At 17.9% G+C, this 18,433-nt stretch overlaps 5 protein-coding genes across 5 annotated transcripts; 1 reads left to right on the top strand and 4 right to left on the bottom strand.

Moving 5' to 3' along the window:
- Positions 1–603: 603 nt before the first annotated feature.
- On the top strand, positions 604–1,600 carry PF3D7_0901700 (Plasmodium exported protein (hyp5), unknown function; the record flags this gene model as incomplete). Its single annotated transcript, XM_002808861.1, has 2 exons — positions 604–672; positions 986–1,600. 2 exons carry the CDS (start codon positions 604–606, stop codon positions 1,598–1,600), a joined length of 684 nt encoding a protein of 227 aa, XP_002808907.1.
- A 3,127-nt stretch (positions 1,601–4,727) lies between these two features.
- Positions 4,728–5,741, bottom strand: PF3D7_0901600 (stevor; the record flags this gene model as incomplete). Its single annotated transcript, XM_001351855.1, has 2 exons — positions 4,728–5,570; positions 5,673–5,741. The coding sequence occupies 2 exons, from the start codon at positions 5,739–5,741 to the stop codon at positions 4,728–4,730; spliced, it is 912 nt and encodes a 303-aa protein (XP_001351891.1).
- A 2,114-nt stretch (positions 5,742–7,855) lies between these two features.
- Positions 7,856–9,193, bottom strand: PF3D7_0901500 (rifin; the record flags this gene model as incomplete). Its single annotated transcript, XM_001351854.1, has 2 exons — positions 7,856–8,884; positions 9,125–9,193. 2 exons carry the CDS (start codon positions 9,191–9,193, stop codon positions 7,856–7,858), a joined length of 1,098 nt encoding a protein of 365 aa, XP_001351890.1.
- A 2,670-nt stretch (positions 9,194–11,863) lies between these two features.
- Positions 11,864–13,081, bottom strand: PF3D7_0901400 (rifin; the record flags this gene model as incomplete). Its single annotated transcript, XM_001351853.1, has 2 exons — positions 11,864–12,847; positions 13,013–13,081. The coding sequence occupies 2 exons, from the start codon at positions 13,079–13,081 to the stop codon at positions 11,864–11,866; spliced, it is 1,053 nt and encodes a 350-aa protein (XP_001351889.1).
- A 1,895-nt stretch (positions 13,082–14,976) lies between these two features.
- PF3D7_0901300 (rifin) lies at positions 14,977–16,268 on the bottom strand (the record flags this gene model as incomplete). Its single annotated transcript, XM_001351852.1, has 2 exons — positions 14,977–16,059; positions 16,215–16,268. The coding sequence occupies 2 exons, from the start codon at positions 16,266–16,268 to the stop codon at positions 14,977–14,979; spliced, it is 1,137 nt and encodes a 378-aa protein (XP_001351888.1).
- Between the last annotated feature and the right edge of the window lie 2,165 nt (positions 16,269–18,433).

The following is an 18,433-nucleotide window of genomic DNA, read 5'->3' as shown; positions in this document are numbered from 1 at the left end:
TTATTGTAATTTACAATAGAGAATTAAATATTTTATTATATTTTATAATAGTGTAAAAATAATATATTATTTCATTTATATAATTATATTATTAATATAAAATTCCTCATGTATTTAATAAAAAATAATATATTTATATTCATAATAATTATTATTGAATATAATATGTAATTTCCATTTAAATAAAAAGTATATTTTTATGATATAATTAATGAAAAGAAAGAATTAGGAAATAATAATATTACGGATTGATTATTATTATATATACACATTCCATTATATTTAGAAATAAGTTATATAAAAATATTTATGTAATAAAAATAAGTAATACTGTATATTAATTTTATATAATTTTTTTTTTTTTTTTATTAAAATAATATTTCATTCATGTTATAAAGTATTATATTAATATTATATAATACATATTTTTACAAAAGTTTATATATATATATATATATATATATTTTGAATGACATTTAATTTTTGTATATAGTAAATATATTAAAAAATATGATTTAAATATATCATTAACAAAAAAATTTTTAAGTAAAAAAATTTAAGCTCTTAAATAAATATATATTATGAAGGCAATATTAAAAAAATATGATCCTATATTATATTAAAACATTTATGTATATTTTTGTTTTAAGGATATTAGTATTTTTTCATAAGGTAACAAAATGGAAAAAATCTTAATATCTATTTAGTAAATACATTTTTGTATTTGTTAATATATATTTGATGTATTTTAGTTTATCATATTTTCATATTAACTGAAAAAAAGTTTATTAATAAAGTTAAATAATTTAATTATTATGTATATATTTATATTTATATATATTGCATAATTAATTTTTATATTTATAAATAAAAGTATGTATACCTATTAATGAAACATAAATATAGTAATAACAAAATTAGTTTTCTGTATATTTTAATTATTTTATATTCATATATTCATAATTTTATTGTTCCTTATGTTTAGATAAATGCTGAAATTCTTTTATATGAAAATCAAAAGTATATACATCAATATAATTTAACTCATAAAAGATGTCTAACAGAACGTATTTCAGTAGATAATTCAAATAAGAACCGAAATCAAAAGATTATATTAAAAGATAAATTATCATGTAATACTTTAAAAGAGAAAAAATGTTTACTGAGTAATAAAAACGTTCCTAATCCAAGAAAAGGCAAAAAAAAAAAAGTGGAAAATAAATTACTATATAAAAATGATAAAAAATTAAAGACAAATAAATCAAAAAATTCGGATAGCTTAATTAATAGAATTAAAAACAATTTATATGAGATTATATTTAAAGGGAAATATTTTTGGAGGGAGTTAGCATGTTTTTTAAGAAACTTAGGTATTTTTGCATCTATTAATTTGCTTTTGGCTATTTTTAGTTTTATCGCTACTCTTATTCTAAGTGAATGTTGTTATACTTTTAGTGCATTTCTGATCGCTTTTGGTAGTGTTTATGGTATTACAGTATTTATAATGTTAATTACAATTGTTATAGTTGGATTGCTTGTACTCTGGTTATGGCCTAAAGATGATAAACTGGTTAAAGAAAAAGTATTCGGACACAAATAAATAAAATATTTTAATTTAGAATAAACATTATATATTCTTTTCATCATTATATACAATGATTAAATTATATGTTTAGTTAAAATATTAAGAAAATCATTTACAAACATAACGATTATTAATATATATATATATATATATATATATATATATTTTATGGTATTCATATGTATTAATATTTATATGTGAATCTTCTTTTTTATGGTATGTAATTTAAATAAAAAATTTAAATATATAAATTTATATGTTTTTAATATAATATATATATATATATATATATATATATTTTATTCTATTCATATGTATTAATATTTATATGTGAATATTTTTTTTTATTTATGTAATTTAAATAAAAAATATATATATATGAATTTATATGTTTTTAATATAATATGTATATATATATAATATATATATATATGTATATGTTTTTTCTTTTTTTTTTTTTTTTTTTGGTTTTTGTATTATATTTGTTTAATTTAATTTGTTTTTATATTATTATACATAATTATATTTCATATATATAACTATTATTAATAATTTGTTTTTGTTTCAAATGCCAAGACACTTATTTAGGAATATATAATGTTTTTATTAAATTTACAATTATACAAATGTTATATGGATGAAACTAATAATTATCATTTTTTATAAAATTATAATATATTAATTATTATATTTAAAAACGTTAATTAAATTTTGAAGAAAATGATATATACATATATATATATATAATATATATATTATTTTTATGTATATTTCTTATTAAAAATATATGTATAAAAAATAAATTATTATTTTGTGTATAAATAAATCTTATATATTTAAGAATTCATGGATATTACAATAATTTAAAAGCAAAATAAATTATTATATAATACATATGTTAAAAATGAATAATGTCTTATAATAGAACATATGCTATATATATATATATATATATATATATATATATATATATATATATTACTATTCTTATTTCTTATTTTATGCTTTTTAAGTAAATATGTTTATTTCAATTTATAGTATTTTAACTGAGTAATATCAATAGGGATATTATTAAAAATAATAAAAAAAATGATATTAAAAATGGAAGTATTATAATCATAGGAGTTGATACTACTGAGCAGAATTAAATATTTTGCTATATATGTTAATATTATTGGAAAGTGTATGTGAAATAATATATATATATATATATATATATATATTATGTAAGGAAAAGAATATTTTTATGTATTTTTTTATTTTTGAAAAATCAAAAGAATATATATTTAATATTTGAGGATAAAAATCATTTAATAAATGATATTTATAAGGTTTTTCTCTTTGATAATGTAAATATTGTGAATTTTACTTTATATAAATTATTATTTATTTTTATCTTACCTTTATCATTTATATTAATTTTGAACTTTTTTTTTTTTTTGTTAATTTCCATATTTATAATTTATATTTTTGCTATTATGAAATCTGCAATATTTGTTTGAATATAAATATCAATTGGAATATAATTTTGAATCATTTTGTTATAGTTTGATGTTTATTAAATTATTTATACGAATAACTCTTTTTTTTTTTTCTTCATCGTCTAATGGTTTATTTTTTTTAAATAATTAGGATTATTTAATATATTGTTCCTTAGATCTATTAAATTGTACTATGTCATTATTCTTATATGGAAGAATTTTTTTTTTTTTTTTTTTATAAAATTTTTGTTTTACAAAAATAAAATAATAAAATAATGAGAAATATAATTGTACATATATTTATTTTCATTTGACATTATATCATTAACTCGTATTTTATTTTTTCTTTAAAGATGTAGTATTTAATGTGTATATATTAAATTATTAATATGTTCTTATTTGTGTAATATATATATATTATTAATATTAATAAAAATAAAAATATATTATATATAATTTTGATAAATATATTTATTTTTATGTAAAGGAATAAAATTATCAAATAATCATACATTTGTATTAAATGTATATATATATTATAAAATGTTTTTCCTTTTTTTTTTTTTTTTTTTTGTTCACATATATATATTTTTATTTTTTTGTTTTTATATTTTTAAAAAAAACTGTTTATTTTTTTAAATTTATTAAAATTTTTGCTATGTATTTTTTAGATATTTAAATGTTTTAGTTTTTTATATAATTAAAAATTTATTACATATATATGTGTGATATAAATTATAAAATTTCAAGCGGATCTTATTATTTTATCTTTCATAAAATGATCTTTCAAAAATATATTTATGTATTGTAAAAAATATATTTTATATATAAAAGGAAAAGAATAAATTAAATAACATAAAAAATATAAATATTGTATATTTAGATTATTAAATATATTAATATGATACAAATATTTTATTAGAAATCATTTTTATTCAGAAATATAAAAATGTTTCAACATATTATTTTTATTTTATTTCCAAATATGTTACTATATTTTTTGATATAACATATATTTTTATATACAATTTTGAAATATTTGTTGTGTGTATTACGAAATGAATCTGTAAGTTTTTGTTAAATAAAAGATAAAAAAACAGAACGTAAACATAATACTATAAGATTTAATATATTAAATAATAGAATCATCTTATTCATTCAAAAATGATGGATATTTAGTTTATGTATAATATAAATATATTTAGTATTTTTCATTTATATATATATAAATGGTCATGAATAAATATTTAATTAAAAGATAGATTTATGTACGTTCGGTGTATTGTATTTATTTAATATAAAAAGAGAATAATAAATCTTAAAATAATTCTTATCCTTTATATATATAAATAAAAAATTATAAAATGAATTATATATATTATAATAATTATTATTTTAACAGCGAAAAAAAAAATATATATATTCTTTTTCTGTTTTGTTAATCACGTAATAAAAATATATTGTGTAAATTAATAAACGCATATATTATATAAAACTTTTAATTGTTTTGCTTTCTTATATATAAATATTATGTACATATAAAATTTTGTTCTTTCAGAACAAAGAATTCTAATAATTTTAATTATGTAAAAAAAAGATTATTAAAGATATAATTTATATGCGATTCATATGTTACATAATAAATACTTTTTAAAAATACATTACTTACATAAATGTTTTTTGCATTCATGTTTCCATGAATTTTTTCTTCTTCTATACAACCATATGTACAAGATTATCAGTATGACAGTTATAGCAATAAGGACATAAATAGCAATAGAAAAAGGGAATATAGTTGTAGTAGCAGCAGTTGAAACAGTTCCAGCGATATCAGATATACCAGTAGCACATGTTGCACCTCCTGCTTGAAGAGATGTAGCTACAGAACTACAATTAAACATATTAAATATTGGAATAGATGACACACAAGTTTTAGTAGTTCCAGAAAAGTAAGCAAGTGCAGCCTTTTTTGCAGCTGCCAAACCTATCAATGTTAAGAATAGACTACCAACTGAACAAGTACATATACCACGGGAACATCTGTGTTTTAGATGTTTTAAATACTTATCTTTTCCTTTTGTTTTTGTTAATTTTGTATTATTAATATCAGTACATTCACATGATGATGACTTTTCATTTGTTTTGTCATCATCATTTGGGTACCTACCCGATTTTAACATATGACTTTCTTCGTGAAAGATTTCTTCATATGTGTCCAATAAATCTTTTTCTAGCGTTGACATCGGTTCTGCAGCATGTTCACCTCTAATTTTGGTTCCATTTTTTTCTACTACTTCTCGTAATTGTTCATATGGATCATGAGTTTGTTGGTATTTTTTTATTGCTTCGTTATTCAATTTGTCAATTATTTCCTTAAGTTCTGGGTCATTATGATAATGTGGATTATGGTTTTGTGTTTGTGCTAATAATCTTGAATTTATCGTTGTTCTTTGCGTGTTATTTAGTACGAGGCTTCCATTATAATGACCTTTTTCACAATTTTCCTAAAAAAAAAAAAGAGGATTAATGAATATGTACTGCAAATGTAATAAATGTTTTATTATATATTTATATTATTGTAATTATAATGTATTTTTTATACATACATATTGTGGTAATACTAAAATATTTATCAAAAAGCTAAATAATAATATTTTAAGGTAATATGTGTTCATTTTTAATTCAAAAAAATAACATGTTCTATATCAAATTGTATTAATTTAATTTGTATCAATGATGTATTTTATTTTCTAATGTTAATTTTAAATAATAAATTGATAAGCGGAAATTTTCTTATAATTTGATGATATAATAACATTATATTTTCATCATAAGTATAAATTATTTTATGAGAATAATCATGAAATATTAAAAAAAAAAAAAATTTATATAATATAAAATAAATATAAATATTTTCTTGGATTTTATATATTATTATTATTATTATTATTATTTTATTATTTTTTTTTTCTTAAAGTAATTTTGTTTTATATAAATATAAGAATTATGATAAATTCATATTAAAGTAAATTTTAATAAATATTATATATATATATATATATATATATATATATATATATATTATAAAATGTTAATAAATAACAATATATTTTCCTGCAAATACACATATAAATGTGTGGATCAATAGTAGTTTTTGGTGTAAACCACATATATTTCACAAGAGCCTTCATGATTTTTATGAAATAAATATCTTAAATTATATTCTAATATAATTATTATTTTTGAAATAATAACAAAATTTCTGGTAATTAATAAAATATGATATTAATCTTAAAAATAAAATAATAGAATACTTTTTATATGTATTTTAATATATATATATATTTTTAGTTTATTTTATTTTTGTTGCTAAGTATTATTCTATGTTAGAAAATGCTCTCTATTGTATCTATTATTTTGTTACTTAATTATAATTATTTATAAATAATAATGTATAAATATAGATACAATAGGATATTTAATTAAATTATATATTAGCTAATTATAAAATGTAATTTAATAATTTGAAAATATAGAATTATTACAAGAATACAATTTAAACGATTTTCAAAAAAATACCACATAGTGATATTCTGTATTTTAAATGACTGTATATAAATATAATAGTATAATCATTTTGTATTTATAATTTGTGTGTTGTAAACATTACATATATATATTGTAATTATATATAATATCAAATATAATATATTATTTGTACAATATATAAAAAACTAATGGTATGATTATATTATAATAATAGTTTTCTAAAAGATATACTTTTTAAAAAATAAACTTATAGTAATTTTACAATTCTATAATAAAAACAATAATAATAATAATAATAATGTATTAATAATATTACATTAATAGAAAACCAATTAATATATATATTTATTTGTAATAGATGACATGTTATTAATATTTATATATTCATTAAATTTTCTATTATATTAATTATATGTAATGGAATAGGCAAATAAAAAGGATATCATATAAATATGATTATTCTAATACAATTATAATTATTATACATTATATTGTTACTATTTTCTAATAATGCTTATTGTAAGATTAGATTAATTCATTATTATTATATTGTAATGTGTTGATATATAGATATATCTTATTCAAAACATTTTTGTGGTTAGTATATAAAATATATTATATATATTATATTTTTCTTAATTTGTTTCCTGTAGTAATATAACACATATTTTATTAAAAGGTTGGAAAAGTAAAAAAAATAGGAAGATAAAAAAATAATTAACATAACATCTTATATTACGTATGACATTAAAATGTAACAGAAAATACACATTGTATATATAGTAAAAATAAAATGATAGAAATGATAAAGATGAATTTTGTTAATTAAAATTATATTTATTTATATTAGTATATATTATATAAATATAATTAGATTTTAAATAATATATTAGTATATGATCAATAATATAATATATTTATTCTATAATATATTCCTTTATATATTATTTTTTATAAGGAATTTAAAATATATATATTTCGAGGTGTTCATAAATAGCATGTAATAAATAAATAAATATTTAAGTAGTTTGTTGATTTAAAAAATATATATAAATTACACTTGTTTCATTAATATATATATAAATTAAATAATTTAATAATTACATGAGAATAAACAAAATAAAATTATAGGGGAAAAAAAATATAATGTTATGAAAATTTAATTATCATAATATCCTTGTATTTTAAATATAAAATTCACAAAATATTAAATTTAATTTAATATCATGAGACCATATATTTACTGATTTAATAATTTTATATATTGCAGTTTTTTCTTCATTTTCTTTTTTCTACTATAACGTAAAATTAAATAAATAACTATCATAACTAAAATTATAACTACTATAGTAGCAATGGAAGCAATTATGGCAGTGTTGTAACTGTTACATATAGATTCTACGGTAGCAATATTTATTTCCTTAAATTCAGCTGTTTTAGAAGCAGTAACTTTAAACGCCACTTCAGAAGCTTCTTGTATAGCATCTGTAACAACAATTTTTGCATTTTCCACTACAGCTGCAGTAGCATTAGGTTCTCCAATAGTTTTGTAAAAGCACAGAACGCTTGTTTCACCAAGTGGGTCTGTTGCGCATGATACTTGATATTGAAGTTTAACAGCTCCAGAAATTACAGTTTCATTAACATAATTTTTTGTCGTAATAAATTTGTCCAGTGTTGTACCAAATAATGTATCTAGAGAAAATTTTGATTTTAATCCTGAAATGACTTCAGCAACACCCGCGATATCACCCGCAGCTTTACCTGCAGCCTCACCTGCTTTTTGTGCTTCTACAATAGCGGATGCAATAGCCTTAGGTTTCCAAACACTTATCCCATATAAAGCCGTTCCACCTATTAAACCTAATTCGGGCGCCACACCCCCTCCCAAGACACCTCCACATTTCAAACATGTTTTTTCAAATTTGTCCGCTAATGATTTTTCGCAAACACATGTTGGAATGGAATCACTTTGTATATCAGTTTGTAACGTAGCAAACTGTTCTTGCATTTGTTTTTCTATTTTATCTTTTAAAATAATTTTTTGGATTTCCTTATCACATTTATCTTTACATATTTGTCGTTTTTCTTGCAACCTTTCATCGTATTCTTCAAATCTTTGTTGTGTCTGTTTACTGAATTTATCCATTACTTCTTTCATTTGTGGGTCATTATCATAGTTGGCAGGTGCATATAATTCACACTCGCATAATAATCTGGTAGTTTGTATATCACATGTTGTGGTGGATAGTTTTTTGTGGGTATTTACCTATAAAAAATGGTGACATATATATGTAATGTTTATTTGTAGTTTATGATTTTATATATTTGTAATAAATATGTATATTTTTATGTTTATATATATATATGTATATTGTGGCTACATGTAGTTTGTATAGATATATAGGTATAATTATTATATATAATTTATGTTATCATATATATATATATATATATATATATATATATATATATATTATAATAATATTTATGAATATTTTATTCATACATGATATAATGTTACCAATATATTTAATGGAAAGGCAAACAATAATATATTAATATAATGGACTTTCATTTTTATTGTGATATTTATGTTATTTTATGATAAAAATTATAACAAAATAATTGATATATAACTTACTTTATCAAATAAATAAATTAAATATATTTAACCTAAAATATTATTCCAATTTTTTTTATAATATAATTAACGATTATTTTCCCATTATACCAATATATTTTTTTTTATAGTGGAACCATATTTGCCTTTTTATTTAAAACACTAAAAAAAAAAAAAAAAAAAAAAAAGAATTTTAATTAATTTAAAAAAACAATATAACAAAATATATCACATTTTTTATAATTTTCAATTTTAATTTTTAATAAAATTTTATTTTATATCATACGATAAATTACAATTTAAATATTTTTTTATATTCTTCAAAAACATATTACGATATTGTAACAATACAACTTATATTTTTTTTTTTTTTTTGTAAAATATGAATATATGTGTAATGTAATAGTTGTTGAACGTGTATATCACATATGGTTTACAATTGGGAAGAACATGCATGAGAAATTAATATTGCAACATATATGTTAACAATATTGATATAATATAAGTATTATTATATATCATAATATTTGTCATTAAACGTAAAAAAAACAAAAAAATATTGTAAAAGTTATTAAAACAAATATATTTTAATAATTTTATTTTTATGTAATTCTTCTGAAATTTATTGCATGTTATACCGTTCTCTCTAATGTATCTAAAATTATGTAAATATAAATAAATAAATATATAAATATATATATTTTTAAAATAATATTCTATTAAAAAAATATATTTATATTTATTATTAAAAAGAAATTTAATAAAAAAGAAAGTATTAAAATAATAAAATACTATTGTATAATTTTGTGTAGTGATGCATGTTATATATATATTTGATTCATAATATAGAAATTATTGCAACATTTTGATAATATATGTATTATATTAAATATTAAAATGGTAAATATACTATTTTAGAATATATTGATATAATAATTGTGGGATTACTAGTTATAACAATATAGTTATATATTTAAATAAGAAAAATTATAATAATTGTTATTATTATATATATATTGAAAAGAAATATACGATTTTTTATAATATAATAAAAACGATAAAAAAAATATAGTTTTCTCTTATGTTCAATTAATAATAAAATATATATATATATATATATATATATAAGGTTTGCACATTGTTTCTAAAATCGTAGCTATTTCGTATAATAATAATAGTATGTATAATTCAAAAAAAAAATAAATAAAAAAAAGAATAGAACAGATATATAATGTAAAAAATATATTATAAATAATGATAAAAAAAAATATATTGGTTCATATGAGAAAAGATCTTTCTATAACAATATATATAATAAACAACACATGCTTACATTGTGTAAATGAATAATTGTGTTAATGCATGGTTATTTTAATTTTATTTATAGATACCATCGAACAATTATATATATATATTATTAAATATTAATATAATAATATATTTATTTATTATTATAAGATATAGTTCTATAACAAATATAAAGAAGGAAATATATATATATATGTGAGCATACAAAAAAGGGAAATAAATATAAAGACAAAACTAAAAAAAAATCTATAGAAAAAAGAAATTTTAATAAACAAAAAAAATATTTATTTTTTTATTTGTTCCCGACTAAATATGTATACAAATATAATAATAAATCAATATGTAAATAATATATAATATAAATAAGACTTAAAGAAATAAAAAAATAGTATATAGTATGAAATATATATGAATATATATTTGCATAAAATATCTATATGTTATAAATTAAATAAACAAATATATATATATATAAATAATATTTACATATTATACTAAACAAAAGAAAATAACAATAACAATAAAAATTCCAAAAAAAAAAAAATAAATAAATAAATAAATAAAAAAAACTGTATTATTATATTAAAATAAAAATATTCATCAGTTTTATTTTATTGTGTTTTATTTTTATCTATTTTATGTATTTTTTGCGTTCTTATTAGTTTTTTTATGTAATATACCTATTTGTTATATTATGTGTAATTATTATTATGTTTTTTATATGTTAACTGTTTTTGGAATTCATTGTATTAGTAGTATTTCTAATAAAAAGTAATTAATATAATAATAAAATAAATTATGAAATGAATATGCAAAAACAATATAATATGATAGGTTTTTTAAAAAAGATAATTGTGAATTTCAATAATATATTTGTTAGTTTTAATTTAAATTATATAAATATGGATGTAATAATATTTTGAACAATATATTTCTCATAAAATTAAAAATAATAATAATCAAAATAATTATAATATAATATAAGTTTCCTCTGTTTTATTATATATTCTATTGAAAAATATGTAAGGTATTTAAGAAATATACGTTATATTATGTTTTAAAAAGAATTAGATATAATAATGCGTAGGTGTCAAGTATTTAATATAAATTAAAAACTATATTATACATTAAATAAAATAGTTTTGGAAAATAAATAAATAAATAATTAAATAAAATTATAGAAAAATAAATTATACATATAAACCTAATATATATAAAAATATAAATATTAATAATAATAATGAAAAATATGGTACATTCCAAGAAAAACAATACATATATCAAACCTCCTACCAACATTCATATAACAAAACATTACTATTCCTTTAATAATTTTACGTATTGTAATTTTTTCTTCATTTTTTTTTTCCTTCGATAACGTAAAATTAAATAAATAATTACCATAACTAAAACTATAACTAGTATTGCAACAATAGAAGCTATTATGGTAGTAGTTATACTACTAGTAGAAGGTGCTAAGTCAGCAATTACACCGTTTTCAGCACCAGTAACTGCTTTTGTAACTGCTTCTGAATATATGGCATAGGTTTTATTAAAGGCAGTAATCGGTTTCCTAGAAGCCATAGAAGATATGGCCCAGCAAAATTGACTATAACCCTCAGATTCTAATGTATTGTACATATAATTATTTATATAATTAACCATATCAAAAAAAGATACATTATTAGTAAAGTGACCTGAGGAAAGTATTTGTGTCGTAGTAATTTTGGGTATATCAGCTGTAGAAACTTGATATATATGTGTTGCTATTTCCGTGATTTTAATTAAACTCGCTTCTATACCTTTTTTTATACCCTCTTCAAGGATGCTTGCAGCAACGTAATGTGACCATCCTGCATAACCCAAACCACTAAGCAGACCCCAAGCAGGTGCAACCGCTCCCATAGTTTTTCCACAGTTAAGGCAAACTTTTTCTGTTTTATCTGCTAAGGATTTTTTACAAACACAAGTGGGTATGTCATTGGTGTCTATATTTGTTTGCAATGGGGAAAATTGTTGTGCCAATTGTTTTTCTATTTTATCTTTTAAAATAATTTTTTGTATATCTTTTTCACATTGTTCTTTACATTGTTTTCGTTTATTTTGCACTCTTTCGTCATATTCGCGAAATCGTTCAGACGTTTGATGATTAAAAATTTCCATTATTTCTTTCATTTCCGGGTCATTTTCATAGTTAGATGGTGAGTATGATTCGCATTCGCATAATGTTCTATGTGTTTTTGTTGGTTTTGTATTTGATGTATGAAATGTGGCGCTTTTATGGTTCCTTTGATTATACTCCTATAAAAAGAATGTAATATATGTATGTATATTATAAATAGTTGTTTATTATTTTATATATTTATAATAAATATGTATATTTGGACTATATATATAATAATTATATATATGGTATCGTAATAAAAATATATATTATCATAATATTTATGAATATTTGATTCATACATGATATAATGTTACCAATATGTTTAATGGAAATGCAAACAATAACATATTAATATAATGGACATTCATTTTTTTTTTCTTCTTGTATTTATTATAATTTATGATTAAAATTATAACAAAATAATTGATATATATAATACCTTATTTTATGTTATGAATAAATTAAAGCTATTTAACCTAAAATATTATTATAATTTTATAATATAATTAACAATTAACTTCCATTATAAAAATATATATTTTTTTTATAGTGGAACCATATATGCACTTTTATTTATTACAAAAAAAAAAAAAAAATGTAAAAAAATTAATATTAAAAAAATTTATCAAAACATTTTACATTTTTTATAATTTTTTTTTTTAATTTTTGATGAAATTTAATTTTATGTAACAATAAATTATAATGTTAATTTTTTTTTATTTTTTTCATATTTTATAATAACAAGTTACTATATAGTAATAATACAACGTATTTTTGTGTTGTAAATTATTTACAAATGTGCAAAACCATAGTTTTGGAAATTTTGTATAACACATATTTATATATAATAACATTTTAAAACATATATATGAAATACATATGATATAGTTATTCTAATATATATGTTTGTTATATAGCATTTATAAATAAAAATTAACAACAAACATTGTTTGTCATAATAAATGAAATAAAATCTTTCTAAAATAATGATATATATATATATATATATATATTAATAAATCAATTTCGATATAATATGTTGTTTGGTTTGTTCTAAAATTTGTTGTATGTTATAAAATTCCCTCTAATTTATCTATATTATTACTAAGTTTAATATTATTATTTTTATAAAAATATTACGAATAATTTAAAACGTTCATTTATCATTAAAGTATTAAATTATATAATTATAGCAAAAAATATTAATATTTATTATTATTAAAAAAAAAAAAACAATTAACAAAATAAGAAATTATACATACTATTACATAATACATTTTATTGTATTATGTTATTCAAATATATTATATTCATAAAGTGTATAATTATATATATATTTCTTAAAATAGTAGTTATACTATTTCACAACTTGTCATACATTAATTGTATTATTTCATGTTGTAACAAAATAATTACTATATATTTTAATAAATATATTATTATACATTAAACAAATAACACAATGTTATACATATTACAAAAAAACAAGAAATCATTTATTTTTAATTTATGCATAATTTATAACAATGAAAAAAAAAAAAAATTTCTTAATATTTCTTAAAATGAAGTTATTTCCTATAATAATGATGATAGTAAGTTTGAGTACCAATAAAGAAAAAAAAGAAAAGCAAAATTAATAACTAGAACAAAATGAAAAAGCAAGAACGAACCAAAAACAACGAAAATAAAAAAACATTAAAATACAGTTATATTATCATGAACCTTATACGTATATATATTTTTCTTTATTTTAGAAAAAAATATTTTTTAACATTATGTTTAATAAATAGCCGATGGTTGAATTTCATAAATAAATAGATACACTTATTCTATTAAAATGGAATTTTGAAATTGTTCATGGATAGTCACAAATAATTATATATTATTATGTAATTTATATTTGTTCCATTATATATTCCTTCATAAAACAAATTATATAAAGAATTTAATAAATATATGTCATATTATATTCTTAAAAAATTATATAATTATATATAATATTTAAAATAAATTAACAAATACATTATTTATTAAAGTGAAAACGTCTTTAAAAAAAAGGATAATAATCAATAAACAATAAATAAATAGGATCGTAACAAAATAAAATATATATATATATATATATATATATATATATATATATATGTAATAAATATAAGAAAATATATAATTAATAAAGATAATAATAAAAAACATTTTATATTAAGCTAAATGTAATGCATACATAAAAATAATCATCAAGAATAGCATAAGATAATCATATCTATTCTTCTAATAATTTTATATATTGGAGTTTTTTCTTCATTTTTTTTTTTCGTCGATAACGTAAAATCAAATATATTATTACCATAATTAAAACTATAACTACAATTGCAATAATCGAAGCATATATAGAAGTAATGGAACTGTTAAATCCAGCTTCTAACAAGGCAGTCTGGTTTTTTGTGATTGCAGCAGTAACCTGAGCACTTTTAGCATCAGCAACTGCATCAGCAGTTTGTGTAGCTTTTTGAAGAATTCCTTTTAACCCTTGTCGTATAGCAGTATATGGTGGAATACCTAATGTACTACCATTTGGTAGATGTATACCTAAACCAAGCTGAAAGTCATTGCATGCAGGATGAGCTGTAGCACCAGATTTCAACCATGTACAGGTCGTACTATATTTCGAATTAATAGTACTAGCAAGATTTGTGATTTCAGTATAAATGTTTTTAGCAACAAAGGGATTAAATATTTCAGGAAATAATTTATCTACACCAAAAAGTTTTAATCCATGTATAACTATTTCCATACCTTTGGCATTACCCGCAGCATTAGCGGCAGCCAAAATTTCAGCAGCACCTTCTTCTAGAGCTGCTTTAATAGCGGCCTTAAATACCGCAGGTTTCAACTGGTTTAAAGCATATAAAGCCGTTCCTCCTATCGCACCAAATCCAGGCATCACACCACCACCCAATACACTTCCACATCTCAAGCATCCTTTTTCCACTTTATCTGCTAACGACTTTTCGCAAATACATGTAGGTATATCATCGGTGTCTATCTTTGTTTCTAATGTGGTTAATTGTTCTTCCATTTGTTTTTCTAATTTATCTTTTAAAATAATTTTTTGGATTTCCTTATCACATTTATCTTTACATTTTTGGCGTGTAGTTTTCATCCTTTCGTCATATTCATGAAATCTTTGTTGTGTCTGTTTATTGAAATTATCCATCACTTCTTTCATTTGTGGGTCACTATAATAGTTGACAGGTGCATACAATTCACATTCGCTTAATGACCTTGTGGTTGGTATTTTTTGTGTATGACGTGCTGTGGTGTGTGGTTTTTTGTGGGTATTTACCTATAAAAAATGGTGACATATATATGTAATGTTTATTTGTAGTTTATGATTTTATATATTTGTAATTAATATGTATATTTAAACTATATATATAAGTCATATAGATATAATAATTATATTTATGAATATTTTATTTATTTATCACATAATGTTACCAATATATTTAATTTTAGAGGAAACAATAATATATTAGTATAATGGATTTTCATTTTTTATTGTGATACGTATATTATTTTATGATAAAAACTATAACTAAAAAAATCACATAAAATATTTTATTTTGTGTTATAAATACATCAAATATGTTTAACATAAAACATTATTATAATACATTTAATAACATAATATACAATTATTTTCCCATTATATAAATATATAATTTTTTTTTTTTTTATAATGGAACCATATTTGCCTTTTTATTTAAAACCTTAAAAAAAAAAAAAAAAATTAAAAATATAATATATCAAAATATATTACATTTTTTATAATTTTGAATTATAATTTTTAATAAAATTTAATTTTATATCATACGATAAATTACAATTAAAAAGGTTTTTTTAATATTTTTCAAAAATACGTTACGATTTAGTAAGAACTTCTATTTTTTTGTTGTAAAATATATACATATGTGTAAATTAATGGCTGTTGAACGTGTATACCACATATAATTTACAATTTGGAAAAACCTATTAGTGAAATTGATATTGCAACATGTATGTTAACTATATTGCTGTCATATAAAAATCATTGCATATCATAATATTTGTTATTAAACGTAAAAAAAACAATATATATATTCTAATAGTAATTAAAACAAATATATTTTTATAATTTTATTTTTATGTAATTCTTCTAAAATTTATTGTATGTTATACCTTTCTCTCTAATGTATCTAAAATTATATAAATATAAATATATATATATATTTTTAAAATTATATTACGTTAAAAAAAAAAATATTTATATATAATATTAAAAATAAATTAAAGAAAAAAGAAATTATTAAGATTAATAAAATACTATTGTATAGTTTTATGTAGTGTTGTGCGTTATACAAATATATACTATTCATAATATAGAAATTATTGTAATATTTTGATAATATATGTATTATATTAAATATTAAAATTGTAGATATATTATTTTAGAATTTCTTGATATAATATTTGTAGGATTACTAGTTGTAATAATATACTTATATATATTTAAATAAAAAAAAAATTATGTTAATTATTATTATTATATATATATTGAAAAGAAATATACGACTTTACATAATAAATACGATAAACAAAAATATATTTTTCTATTATGTTCAATTACTAATATTATATATATATATAATCGTTTGCGTATTGTTTCTAAAATGGTAGCTATTTTCTATAATAATAATAGTATGTATAATTTAAAAAAATATAAATAAAAATATATATAAATATATAATGTAAACAATATATTATAAATAATGACAGAAAGAAAATATATTGGTTCATATGAGAAAAGAACTTTCTGTAATATTATATAAAGTAAACAACACATACTTACATTTTGTAAATGAATAATTTTGTTAACACATCGTAATTTCAATTTTATTTATAGATAGTATGGAATAATTACATATATATTATTAAATATTAATATAATAATATATTATTATTAGATATAGTTCTATAACAATTATTAAGCAGTAAATATATATATATATATATATATATATATATATATATATATATATATATATACTGTAAATTCTAATTTATAGTATTTATTTTTATAATAATAATAATAATAATAAATATTAATATATATATATATATATATATATATACAATTTTTCGTCCAATTAATTTATACTTTTATGTCAATTTTACATATATATAATAATAATGGTAATGAAAAAATACCTATGTATATAAAAATTCCGTATTATTCCAGTGATAAATGGTGCCATATATTTAGAGTGAACTTATTTTAAAATCTAATCATTTATAGTTTTACCTTTTAATGTCTTTTCATAAACTATAGATTATATATATAATTTATTAAAAAACAAAATAACCATTTTAACGAAACATAAATATAGTTATAACTGTCTCTTATCTACCGAATAACAATTTTACTAAAATATAAAGAAACATGTATAACAATAAAACAGATTTTACAATTGCATTGAAATCGTTTATATAGTGATGCATGCATTGTTAACATGGTTGTAGCACCATTCATATTATAAATGCTTATTGACATGATATAGTTAATTATTAATCTATATATATTTATAGTAACAAGTATGAAATAATAAGACAATAAAATATTATAATTGGCTTATTTTATATATATAAATGAAAATTCGTTTGAAAATTCTATATAAAGG

The sequence above is a fragment of the Plasmodium falciparum genome, assembly GCF_000002765.6.
Source record: "Plasmodium falciparum 3D7 genome assembly, chromosome: 9".
Taxonomy (NCBI): Eukaryota; Apicomplexa; class Aconoidasida; order Haemosporida; family Plasmodiidae; genus Plasmodium; species Plasmodium falciparum.
This window is presented reverse-complemented; position numbering and strand designations above follow the sequence as displayed.